This window comes from Anomaloglossus baeobatrachus, chromosome 3, assembly GCF_048569485.1.
Source record: "Anomaloglossus baeobatrachus isolate aAnoBae1 chromosome 3, aAnoBae1.hap1, whole genome shotgun sequence".
NCBI classification, from domain to species: Eukaryota; Metazoa; Chordata; class Amphibia; order Anura; family Aromobatidae; genus Anomaloglossus; species Anomaloglossus baeobatrachus.
In genome coordinates, this window is record NC_134355.1 from 706,833,975 (window position 1) to 706,847,310 (window position 13,336).

At 52.3% G+C, this 13,336-nt stretch overlaps 1 protein-coding gene across 2 annotated transcripts in view; it reads right to left on the reverse strand.

The window, feature by feature from the left end:
• GCKR (glucokinase regulator) overlaps positions 1–13,336 on the reverse strand; it is a 118,795-nt gene that overhangs the window by 79,303 nt on the left and 26,156 nt on the right. For both annotated transcript variants that reach the window (XM_075338897.1, XM_075338896.1), the window contains exons 4-7: positions 12,794–12,862; positions 12,628–12,696; positions 12,232–12,305; positions 12,077–12,143 (exon numbers count right to left, since the gene is read on the reverse strand). In XM_075338897.1, the coding sequence (XP_075195012.1) occupies positions 12,077–12,143; positions 12,232–12,305; positions 12,628–12,696; positions 12,794–12,862 (279 nt within the window). The remainder of the gene's footprint in view (positions 1–12,076; positions 12,144–12,231; positions 12,306–12,627; positions 12,697–12,793; positions 12,863–13,336) is intronic.

The window sequence follows — 13,336 nt, forward strand, 5'->3', positions numbered from 1 at the left end:
GGAGTATACGCCACCCTAGGGTTCTGCACCCTGTGTGCGCTGGTGCTGAGGGAGCTATTGAACTCTCCCACCAGCTACCATGTTGCTCCTGGGTCTCACCAGCTCCACTGGTCGTCTCCTGCTCCTTCCAGTCTGCCCGGTCCTAACTGTGGAAGCTCTGAAACACTCTCCACAGCGGCTGTGTTGTTCTGAGTGTCAGACTATTCTGAGTTAAAAACTGTGTATTCTCTCACTTCCCTCATGCTGCCCCCACCTTCCTGATGACTCACTGGTGGCTGGGAAAAACCCGTTGTTATGGTGAACACCTTTAGCCCAGTTCCAGTGGGAAAGCACCTGAGCTGTGTGTTGTGTAAGTGAAAACCAGTGGTTAACCTCTTCCTTACCCGGGATGAGTATTACACCTTAAATCAGATGCAATACCTTGTGTCGACTGAAGCCTCAGGGACGCCACATATGGACCGTCTTTCCCTGCTCTTTTAAAGCCCTATGGGAAGGAGGGTGTGACGGGGTCCTTCTCCGATATCACAAACAGAGAGAGAGATGAGGGATCCATCCAAAGCATATTTATTCCATGCAATACAGAATGACCATCAAATAATCCACCACATGGAGGGTAAAAATAGTCCAGAAATGGCATAAATGTCCTGGAGTTCAGTCACAATCCTCCAGCAGTCCTTCTGCAGGGAAATTGGGGTGCTAGAAAAATAAAATCTCCAGCTTCCATGTGCATAAAAAAACCTTTTATTTCAAACCTTAAAATCCGAGATTACAGAACATTGATCCAGAGGCTAAGAGCAATAATCATGATGCTATGCGTTTCAGATGAGGTGTCCTTTGTCAGAGCATATAGCATATGTTTCACCAAAAGCTCACTGTTAACCATTAGGGACCGATTGGCACAGGTGAAATTATCGTATTTCCCCAATAGAGGGGAAATTGATGCTGAGTCAATACGGTACCAACAATGGTCAAAAGTATGTGCATAGAAATTGTAATATAATAAACAAATTAAAGTGCATATTTATCAGACTTGCAAAAATTTATGAAATGACAATTCGAGTAATATTACAAAGGAAACATGCAAAAAGATTGTATACAATATAGATAATGTGGTGGAAACGCTCCAATTTGTAGAAAGGACTTCATGTATCACTACTAAATTTAATATAAAATTTTGAAAGAAAAAAAAAGAGAAAATTCAGTATCCAAACAGCTTAAGGGGGCTTTAGACGCTACGATATTGTTAATGTTTTATCGTCGGGGTCACGTCGTTAGTGACGCACATCCGGCGTCATTAACGGTATCGCAGTGTGTGACACTGACCAGCGACCTTAAACGTCCTCCAAAGTGGTGAAAATCGTTCTCCATGGAGAGGTCGTCCTAAAACCAAAAATTGTTAATGGTTGTTTATAGATGTTGTTCCTCGTTCCTGCGGCAGCACACATTGCTGTGTATGGCACCGCAGGAGCGAGGAACATCTTCTTACCTGCGTCCACCGGAAAAGGAGGAAGGAAGGAGGTGGGCGGGATGTTCGTCCCGCTCATCTCTGCCCCTCCGCTTTGATTGGCCAGCCGCTTAGTGACGTCGCGGTGACGTCAAACGCACCTCCCCCTTGAGGGAGGGATTGTTCGGCAGTCACAGCGACGTCGCCGAGCAGGTAAGTGCGTGTGACGCTGCCGTAGCGATAATGTTCACTGCGGCAGCGATCACACAATATCGCATGCACGACCGGGGCGGGTTCTTTTGCGTACGATATCGCTAGCAATTGCTAGAAATATCGTAGCGTGTAAAGCCCGCTTTAGTGTTTGATAAATGTGCCCAATCAATAGTGATACATATTCTCCCTGAATGAATTGAATCCATATGGTGAGCAAGTCCCCAAATAAAAAAATCCAAAGCGCTTTGCGGTTTAATAACTTTCTCCTGTGGTTACCGCTGCGGTTAGAAAAAAAAACCAAAAAAAAAAAAAAAAACACACACCCTGTCAATGCCAGAGACTTTGAGAGTGGCGGTGGACCTGCCATGAACATTAATGAAATGTTGTGCTATTTGCGATAAATTGGTAGAAGAGGTTAAAGAAACAAGGTCTGTGACATGTTCAGAAAATTGCTTCTTAAGCGGGCGTGTACTGCAACCCACATATTGCAAATTACATTGTGTACATTCCAAAAGATAAAACTATATTATTAGTTACAATTAATAAATTGTTTAATGCTGTGGGTTTTGCTAGAATCAAAATGAGACATTTTTGGAAACCCTTACATGAGTGCAAGTTCTGCAATTTGGACTACCGCATCTATACAAACCCAGTGTGAAGCCATGATCCAACGCGAGAGTTTGGAGATAGAATTCGGTGAAATGATATTACCAATGGTCCTTGCTTTTTTAGCCACTACAAGGCATCCAGGAGTTAATATTTTATGTAAAATGTCATCTTCATATAGGATGGGTAATGCTCTCATAATACGGGGTGCTAGCTGCCTCTGGGGTGCTGGCCGCAGCCTCAGCGGCTCAATCCTGCTTCTCTCTCGTCTCACCCAGAATGAATAATCCCCAGGTAAACAGAGAGTTTGGGTGGATGCCAGGCCCCCTCCCCCAGACCTAGGGACAGAAGCACTTCAAGGGGATATAACGGGACTTAACTGAACAAACAATATATCGAATACGCAGACCACCACGCCCAAAACATGAACCCACACAAAATGGTACATAACCCACAATATCACACCATCACAGAGGGCAATTGATGTTATTGTACTGCTGTGTTGCTGGAAGGATTTTGAATGTTACGGCTATTACATACAGTAGGCCTCCAAGCTGTGTCTTGTCTGTACTAACGGGTGTGGGAGCACCGGCCTACACCTGTCTCTCATCCACCTCTATATTTCTTCTGTCTATAGTCTAGGAAGATAATTACTATACCAATACAGTGGGGCTGCAGTGTAAAACATTTTTGTTTTGGAAGCTTTTCGCACCCCGCAAAGGTGTTTTTTGCGCGATACGTTTGGCCTCCCATTGAATCCAATGGGGTTTGTAAAGGGACGATAAAGTTTCGGCAAATGTACCCATTGTTCGGTTTGGTGAACTGAACGGCGGGGGGGGGGGGGGGTGTCACTCATTTCTAACGGTAAGAACTAAAGGCATTTTTATTCTTTTGGCTTTAAGCATCACGTGATATATCTCAGAGTGATTCATGGTCCTTGTTTTTCACATGGATGTTACTGCCTGTCTAACACTAATACTGTTAATATTAGATATACTTCTGTTCTACTCTGAGCCAAGATAGGCAGCAGTCACACTGACAGTAACATACTCTTACAGGGAGTCAAGCAGTTACAACCCATGGGGAGTGATATTTTAGAAAAAAGCCACGAAGTTATGCTAACTCTGAGTAGCCCTTTGTTCATTGGGTCAGATATAGTATAATAGGCAGGGCCGTATTTACCATTAGGCGCCCGTGGTCCCGTGCCTAGAGCGGCAGGATGCAGGTGGTGGCACCTTCTAGCAGTAAAATAAAAAAAAAAATTTTTTTTTTTTACACATTCATTAAATCCGCTGTATTTTCGGAGGGGGGAGGGGGGAGAGGCGCACCTTTATTTATTTGTATCCACGTCAATTAAGACGCGAATGCAGACAAACTGCAGCGGCCGGGCACAGAGAGCTGATTGACCCTGGAACTGCCGGCGCCTGCACTTCCGGGGTCACAGGCGCGCCAATCAGCTCCTTCCTCTGTGCTGCGTCCAATGCTGTATGGATTTCACATGCAGAGCTCACAGCAGGACGCCGCAGTGGACGCCGCGATGGAAGCCGGTGTCAGAAGAGGATACTCACGTGAGCCAGGAAGATGACGGCGGGCCCTGGAGCAGGTAAGTGCTCGCAGAGCTGAAGATTCATAAGGAGCGTGGGGGTGTCTCTAATGCAGACTGGAGATCTGCGTATGGGGTGGGAGGAGAGAGGCTGATACTGGGGGAGACTTGGGGGAAGAGAAGCTGATACTGGGGGAGGCTGGGAGGAGAGAGTATGATGCTGGGGGAGGCTGGGAGGGGGGAGGCTGATGTTGCGGAAGGCTGGGATGGGGGGAGGCTGACGCTGGGGGAGGCTGGGAGGAGGGAGGCTGATGCTGAGGGAGGCTGATGGTGGGGGAGGCTAGGAGGAGGGAGGCTGATGCTGAGGGAGGCTGATGGTGGGGGAGGCTAGGAGGAGAGAGGCTGATGCTGGGGGAGGCTTGGAGGAGAGAGGCTGATACTGGGGGAGGCTGGGAGGAGGAAGGCTGATGCTGAGGGAGGCTGATGCTGGGGGAGGCTGGGAGGAGAGAGGCTGATGCTGAGGGAGGCTGATGCTGGGGGAGGCTGGGAGGAGAGAGGGGGCGGCTGGGAGGAGGGAGGCTGATGCTGAGGGAGGCTGATGCTGGGGGAGGCTGGGAGGAGAGAGGCTGATGCTGGGGGAGGCTGGTGCTGGGGGAGGATGATGCTGGGGGAGGCTGGGAGGGAGGCTGATGCTGAGGGAGGCTGGGAGGGGGGAGGCTGGGAGGAGAGAGGCTGATGCTGGGGGAGGCTGGGAGGAGAGAGGCTGATACTGGGGGAGGCTGATGCTGGGGGAGGCTGGGAGGAGGGAGGCTGATGCTGACGGAGGCTGATGCTGGGGGAGGCTGGGAGGAGAGAGGCTGATGCTGAGGGAGGCTGGGAGGAGAGAGGGGGAGGCTGGGAGGAGGGAGGCTGATGCTGGGGGAGGCTGGGAGGAGAGAGGCTGATGCTGGGGGAGGCTGGTGCTGGGGGAGGATGATGCTGGGGGAGGCTGGGAGGAGGGAGGCTGATGCTGAGGGAGGCTGGGAGGGGGGAGGCTGGGAGGAGAGAGGCTGATGCTGGGGGAGGCTGGGAGGAGGGAGGCTGATGCTTCGGGAGGCTCGGAGTAGAGAAGCTGATGCTGAGGGAGGCTGATGCTGGGGGAGGCTAGGAGGGGGGAGGCTGATGCTGGCGGAGGCTGATGCTGGGGGAGGCTGATGCTGAGGGAGGCTGATGCTGGGGGAGGCTGATGCTGGGGGAGGCTGATGCTGGGGGAGGCTGATACTGGGGGAGGCTGGGAGGAGGGAGGCTGATGCTGAGGGAGGCTGATGCTGGGGGAGGCTGGGAGGAGGGAGGCTGATACTGAGGGAGGCTGATGCTGGGGGAGGCTGGGAGGAGGGAGGCTGGGAGGAGGGAGGCTGATGCTGAGGGAGGCTGATGCTGGGGGAGGCTGGGAGGAGAGAGGCTGATGCTGAGGGAGGGGGAGGCTGGGAGGAGAGAGGGGGAGGCTGGGAGGAGAGAGGGGGAGGCTGGGAGGAGAGAGGCTGATACTGGGAGAGTTTGGGAGGAGAGAGGCTGATGCTGGGGGAGGCTGGGAGGAGAGAGGCTGGTGCTGGGGGAGGCTGATGCTGGGGGAGGCTGGGAGGAGGGAGGCTGATGCTGGGGGAGGCTGGGAGGAGGGAGGCTGATGCTGAGGGAGGCTGGGAGGGGGAAGGCTGGGAGGAGAGAGGCTGATGCTGGGGGAGGCTGGGAGGGGGGAGGCTGATGCTGAGGGAAGCTGATGCTGGGGGAGGCTGGGAGGAAAGAGGCTGATGCTGAGGGAGGCTGATGCTGGGAGAGGCTGATGCTGCGGGAGGCTTGGAGGAGAGAGGCTGATGCTGAGGGAGGCTGATGCTGGGGGAGGCTGGGAGGAGAGAGGCTGATGCTGGGGGAGGCTGGGAGGAGGAAGGCTGATGCTGGGAGAGGCTGATGCTGCGGGAGGCACGGAGGAGAGAGGCTGATGCTGAGGGAGGCTGGGAGGAGAGAGGCTGATGCTGGGGGAGGCTTGGAGGAGGGAGGCTGATGCTGAGGGAGGCTGATGCTGGGGGAGGCTGGGAGGAGAGAGGCTGATGCTGGGGGAGGTTGATGATGGAGGAGGCTGGGAGGGGGAGGCTGATGCTGGGGGAGGCTGGGAGGAGAGAGGCTGATGCTGGGGGAGGCTGGGAGAAGAGAGGCTGATGCTGGGGGAGGCTGGGAGAAGAGAGGCTGATGCTGGGGGAGGCTGGTGCTGGGGGAGGCTGGGAGGAGAGAGGCTGATGCTGGGGGAGGCTGGGAGGAGGGAGGCTGATGCTGAGGGAGGCTGGGAGGGGGGAGGCTGGGAGGAGAGAGGCTGATGCTTCGGGAGGCTGATGCTTCGGGAGGCTCGGAGGAGAGAGGCTGATGCTGGGGGAGGCTGATACTGGGAGAGGCTGTGAGGGGGGAGGCTGGGAGGGGGGAGGCTTATGCTGGGGGCGGCTGGGAGGGGGGAGGATGATACTGGGGGGGCTGATGCTGGGGGAGGCTGGGAGGAGTGAGGCTGATGCTGGGGGAGGCTGGGAGGAGGGAGGCTGATGCTGGGAGAGGCTGATGCTTCGGGAGGCTCGGAGGAGAGAGGCTGATGCTGGGGGAGGCTGATACTGGGAGAGGCTGTGAGGGGGGAGGCTGGGAGGGGGGAGGCTTATGCTGGGGGAGGCTGGGAGGGTGGAGACTGATACTGGGGGGGCTGATGCTGGGGGAGGCTGGGAGGAGTGAGGCTGATGCTGGGGGAGGCTGGGAGAAGAGAGGCTGATGCTGGGGGAAGCTGGGGGAGAGAGGCTGATGCTGGGGGAAGCTGGGGGAGAGAGGCTGATGCTGGGGGAAGCTGGGGGAGAGAGGCTGATGCTGGGGGAAGCTGGGGGAGAGAGGCTGATGCTGGGGGAAGCTGGGGGAGAGAGGCTGAAGCTGGGGGACTCTGGGGGGAGAGAGGTTGATGCTGGGGGGGCTGGGGGGAGAGAGGCTGATGCTGGGGGAGAGGCTGCTGGTGAAGGCGGGGGAGAGCGGCTGCTGCTGGGGGAATGGGAGAGAGGGGCCAATCCTAGAGACAGAGGACAAGGGTTGAGTGATAGTGCAATGACAAAATCGATGGCGGGGGAGTGTAAGGACTCAGAATGAGAGAGCTCATTATGGAGAAGGGGCAGCATGTGTGGGCTCAGTATGGAGTGGAGCAATGTAGGGGAGTCAATATCAAGAGTGGGGTAGTGTGTGTGTGTGTGTGTGTGTGTGTGTGTGTGTGTGTGTGTTTGTGTGAGAAGATGTAATTTACCCTCTAACTGTATATGCTGTGATACTATGTCATGATATGTATATTTCCCTGTCATTTATTTTGTATAATATGTCATGATATGTATATTTCCCTGGTTGTATTAGTTGTAATTCATGTATTTTCTTGGGGGAGCTACTGGTCTCAATGTGTCTCTCTCATACAATTGTAGTCTTGGCATCTAATGTGATTATGTAAATAGCCTGTCCTCTTCTATCCAGAGTTGTGTATCTAGTCTGTAATTGCATTGGCCAGTGAAGGATTAGTCATTGTTCTGCACAGCAGGGGATCCCTTCATCTACTGTGGCTGGCAGACATATAGGAGCCCTGTGATGGACCAAACCATTGATGATAGGATGTGTGACCCCCACCCCCTGAACATGGTGGGCTGGTCAAGGAGCACAGACAATGCATTTCCCTTTTTGTAACATCAGAGTGAGCTGAAACTTGAAAAGAGAAGGAGCCCCAGCCTGGGTGGCTGTGGACACGGACGGAGCTAGGCCTGTGTGGCGGCCCGTGGGATTGTGTGGAACTCTTTGGACTACTGTAAGGACGATTGCTTTGTTATCCGGTCCGAGGATTGTCGGGAAGGGCCTCCGAATCTGTTTTACGTGGACTAATCGTGTGCTGTTCCTGTATTCCTGTTAATAAACCTGTTGGATCGTCCCTCTGCCTCGTCCATCCTTTGCTCTGTTGTACACTCCCGTCACAAACTGGTTGGCAGCGCTGGGATCAGTGCAGAAGGAATGGAGGACAATGGCTCAACATCAGGAACCAGCACTGCAGAGTACAAGACCTGGACTTTGGGGAGCCTGCAATCAAAGGCCCGTTAAGTAGGAGTTCGTTTCAAAGGACTCTCCAAGGAGCAGCTGATTGAGGCGCTAGAAGGAGTCTGCTCGCAAAATGACGTGGAGGAAGGATCCTCACAGCAAACGGAAGAAAGACGGCAGCCGGAGGTAAATACCCAAAAAAGTCAGTGGGTTGTGTGGTACGAGGAGGAGATGGCCTTGCTGGGAGAGGAGACCACCATAGAATATAAGATGGAGGTCATGCGTGGAGCTAAAGAGAAGGAGCGCAGGATGGAGGAGATGGCACTGCTGGATAAGCAGCTCGCTGTGGAAGCCGCGAGAGGTTCCAGACAGACTAACCCCAGCACCCAACATGAGGGAACTTCCCAGGGTGTCCCGCAAAGACTTTAAGCCGTTTAATGAGGCTGCAGGCGACATTGAGGGCTTCTTCCAGGACTTTGAGCATCAGTGTCGATTAATGGAAGTCCCGGACAGGGAGCGTGTCCGGCATCTGGTTGGGCTCCTAGAGGGGGGAGCTGCTGAAGCCTATAGAGCTATGGACCCTCGGTGGAACTGTGAGTATGCGGATATTAAACAGACTATTCTAGAACATTATGCTGTGACCCCAGACACTTACAGGACTCAGTTCCGTGCTTTAGCCTGTGATGGGGAAGTGTCTTTTAAGATATATGCTCATAGACTCAAACAAATATGTAATCGCTGGCTGGAGGCAGAGGAGGCCTTATCTTGGGAGACCTTCCTGCAGGTCATCCTAAAATAATAATTCTTTGCCCAGTGCCCCGCTGAGATCCGGGAATGGGTGCGTGAGAGAAAGCCGTCAACTGTGGAACAAGCTGCTGCTCTAGCTGATGAGGTGCTCACCATCAAGCCTCAGTGGAGGGTTCTGTTGGAGGATGGAGAGACGCCTAACAGCTCCACAACACCGGATGCCCCCAGTTATTCTGTCCCCATTGTTCCCCGTTCCTCTAAGCCACCACATGTTGATACCCGTGTTAATGTGCCTCCAGTTGCTTCTACTGCACTTTCTGGAATACGCCGGGGAGAGGAAGTAACAGAGCGCAGGTGTTATGTTTGTAGGCATCCCGGGCATTTGCAGGCCTCATGCCCAGCCAGCCCATGGAGGAATCATCCTCAAACCCCTACAGCACCTTCAGGTGGGAGCCGGCCTCCAAGTACCCCTACCCCTTACCCAAGAGGACGCCTTGGATGGAGGGAGACCCAGCTCAGATGCTATCAATGTGGACAGCCAGGGCATCGGCAAGTCTCCTGCCCAGCTGTTCAAATGAGGACTGATCCTGCACCCAATCGGATTGTTAATTATTTACAGCCCAGTGCCATGGAGGAAGATGTGGCACCGCTAAGTGAGGACTGGCCTAGTGACTCAGCCCCCCATGTTGCACCACCAGGAGTTTACGGGGTGCGACCCGCAGTTATGACGACTTCTGCTCATCGAGGTAAGCACTTGCAGGAGGTTGTGCTGGATGGACAGAGACTTGTTGGATTTTGTGACTCGGGTGCTTTCCTCACACTGGCTGATCCCCGAGTGGTTCGGCCCGAGGCAATCCATAGAGGACCTGGGATTGTCATTGAACTGGCTGGTGGACAATGGAGGACTATTCCCACAGCCACTGTGGATCTGAACTTTGGTTTTGGGGTCAGGCGATGTGTGGTTGGGGTGATGGGTGGTCTTCCTGCAGCTGTTCTCCTGGGCAATGATGTGGGAGAGCTACGATGCCAATTCGTGGCTGCATGAAGCCACATGTAAGTAACGCTCTGCCTGTGTGTACTTAACCAGTGACCTGTAGAGGTCCCTAGTACGTACACAAGTTGGGAGTGGGAGGGATTGTGAAGATGTAATTTACCCTCTCACTGTATATGCTGTGATACTATGTCAGGATATGTATATTTCCCTGTCATTTATTGTGTATAATATGTCATAATATGTATATTTCCCTGGTTGTATTAGTTGTAATTCATGTATTTTCTTGGGGGAGCTACTGGTCTCAATGTGTCTCTCTCATACAATTGTAGTCTTGGCATCTAATGTGATTATGTAAATAGCCTGTCATCTTCTATCCAGAGTTGTGTATCTAGTCTGTAATTGCATTGGCCAGTGAAGGAATAGTCATTGTTCTGCACAGCAGGGGATCCCTTCATCTACTGTGGCTGGCAGACATATCGGAGCCCTGTGATGGACCAAACCATTGATGATAGGATGTGTGACCCCTACCCCCTGAACATGGTGGGCTGGTCAAGGAGCACAGACAATGCATTTCCCTTTTTGTAACTTCAGAGTGAGCTGAAACTTGAAAAGAGAAGGAGCCCCAGCCTGGGTGGCTGTGGACACGGACGGAGCTAGGCCTGTGTGGCGGCCCGTGGGATTGTGTGGAACTCTTTGGACTACTGTAAGGACGATTGCTTTGTTATCCGGTCTGAGGATTGTCGGGAAGGGCCTCCGAATCTGTTTTACGTGGACTAATCGTGTGCTGTTCCTGTATTCCTGTTAATAAACCTGTTGGATCGTCCCTCGGCCTCGTCCATCCTTTGCTCTGTTGTACACTCCCGTCACAGTGTGTGAGGGGTGTCTCAGCATAAGCGTTAGTGTGGTGGTCTTAGGATGAGTGGGGCAGCATGGAGGTGTCATTATGAAAAAGAGGAAGGCAGCATTAGGAGCTCATGGAGAGGGGCAGCATGCATGGGACATTGTGAGGAGGGAACAGCATGCATGGGAAACTGAGGAGGGAGCAGCATGCATGGGACATTGTGAGGAGGGGGCAGCATGCATGGGACATTGTGAGGACGGGGAAGCATGCATGGGACATTGTGAGGAGGGGGAAGCATGCATGGGACATTGTGAGGAGGGGGCAGCACGCATGGGACATTGTGAGGAGGGGGCAGCACGCATGGGACATTGTGAGGAGGGGGCAGCACGCATGGGACATTGTGAGGAGGGGGCAGCACGCATGGGACATTGTGAGGAGGGGGCAGCACGCATGGGACATTGTGAGGAGGGGGCAGTACGCATGGGACATTGTGAGGAGGGGGCAGTACGCATGGGACATTGTGAGGAGGGGGCAGCATGCATGGGACATTGTGAGGAGGGAGCAGCACGCATGGGAGATTGTGAGGAGGGGGCAGCACGCATGGGACATTGTGAGGAGGGAGCAGCACGCATGGGACATTGTGAGGAGGGGGCAGCACGCATGGGACATTGTGAGGAGGGGGCAGCATGCATGGGAAACTGAGTAGGGAGCAGGATGCATGGGAAACTGTGAGTAGGGAGCAGGATGCATTGGACATTGTGAGGGGGCAGGATGCATGGGACATTGGGAGGAGGGGTCAGCATGCATGGGACATTGTGAGGAGGGGGCAGCATGCATGGGAGATTGTGAGGAAGGGGCAGCATGCATGGGACATTGGGAGGAGGGGGAAGCAAGCATGGGACATTGTGAGGAGGGGGCAGCATGCATGGGACACTGTGAGGAGGGGGCAGCATGCATGGGACATTGTGAGGAGGGGGCAGCATGCATGGGACATTGTGAGGAGGGGGCAGCATGCATGGGACATTGTGAGGAGGGGGCAGCATGCATGGGACATTGTGAGGAGGGGGCAGCATGCATGGGACATTGTGAGGAGGGGGCAGCATGATGTGAGGTCAATGTGCAGATCATATTTCATAATTGAGGAAGGTGTGGTGGGTATAATTTATAAGGGAGGGCAGTGTGTAGTTTATTAGGGGCAGTATGACAGTCACAGTATATAAGTGGGGACAGTGTTGTGGGAATATTTTATACTCATGCTATGTTTTGATGTGCCTGTGGTGATCCCCATTGGGTGGGGGGGGGGGTTAGTGCCCTTCGTTTCTCATTGATACTTTTTCAAGTGTTTTACAGAGTAGATCTGCCTTAAACAGATGTCGTGTGCGAAAACTCAGTGTTACGTTGTTACTAAGGGGCGCGAGCACTTAAAGTGCCTAGGGCAGCACAAAGGCACAATACAGCCCTGATAATAGGGATAAGGCGTCAACAATTGAGGCTGAGACGTCTTGCTCACTGAGCACAGAGGATTGATTCTGATCAGATCCGGTCGGGAGTTGTCAGCTGCAGTTATTTCATGGTGTATAATAGCATATTATGCATGCTCTCCCTGGTGCTCCGGTAGCCACTTACTTTCTGTAGCTCCTCTTGTCCCCGGACAGGGTCATCCTCAGTAGATTCCCGAGCGGTCACAATAGATCTGCAGATATAATAAGTTACCTGAAAAGTGCAATCTCATCCAGAATAAACAATGAATTGTACGTCACTGGGACATCAATGGCTCCCACCTGTCCCCTCCGGCAATAATGTAGGTATAGCATGGGCTTTGATGGAGGCCTCTCATCAGACGGTTGAAGGAATTCTAAAGATAGAAATTAGGAGATTAAATTAGAAAGACCAGAACATGGAGAAAGATGAAGAATTAGATAATGTCAGAGGTGGACAGCTCAGAGTCCTTATCTTGGTTTCTGTACATTTTCCAAGTTTGTATGTTTCACCCAAAATCCAAAATATGGGTAAGCCAACGACTTACACAGTTTGGTTGAAATATGAAGGTTTACAGGGACAGAAACCCATATGAATTATATTAAGTTACTCCGACTTGGTCACAGAATTGTATTGTGAAGCTACCACTCAGAGGTATGAAGGGTTATATGGTGGTGGTGAAGAAGACCATTACTCACCGCGAGGAGGACTGCCAGACGGCCAGAAGTGCCACATCCACTGAGGACTATGAGGCCCTCATCTGGATTCTGTAGGACAGGAGACCCATCAGCCCCTCAACACTCTCCTGGGTACAGCAGTGTATACTATATACTAAAAGCCATCTTTCTCTCCAGCTGTAATTACCTCTATGATCTGCTGTACCTTCTTAGCAATGTCCATGATCGTCTTCAGGATGGACTCACTGTATAGTCTCTGGGGACATAGGGTGAATGTCAGTAGAATATCTTCATAAATGGTAATAAGTTCTGATTATTAGAATTCCTCAAAATAATCTAAATTTAGAAAAGTGCAGGATTCTAGTGGTCAATGACGTGTGAGGACGTTACTGGTCTCCTACAGATGTTCTCATTATGACATACACAGTTCGTGTCTCATCACCAGAAGGACGTTCACATGAAGACATAAGTTTGTCAGTTACATGAAAGCTTGTCATTGTCCGTGATCAACTTGTGGGGGGGGGGGGGGAATACAGTAAATTGTAAGATTTTCGACAAAATTCACTTCAAGAATGAACCTGACCAAGCAGCACAGCAGGTTATTGGATGCGTCTAACTAGAGGGAACTCTACTCCTCCCTCAATCTCGAACCTTCATTTTCTCTCTCAGCCTTACCCACAAGTTCTCCTCTCGTCCGTCACCCATTTAGCTCCCATCTCTCAAGCCTCAC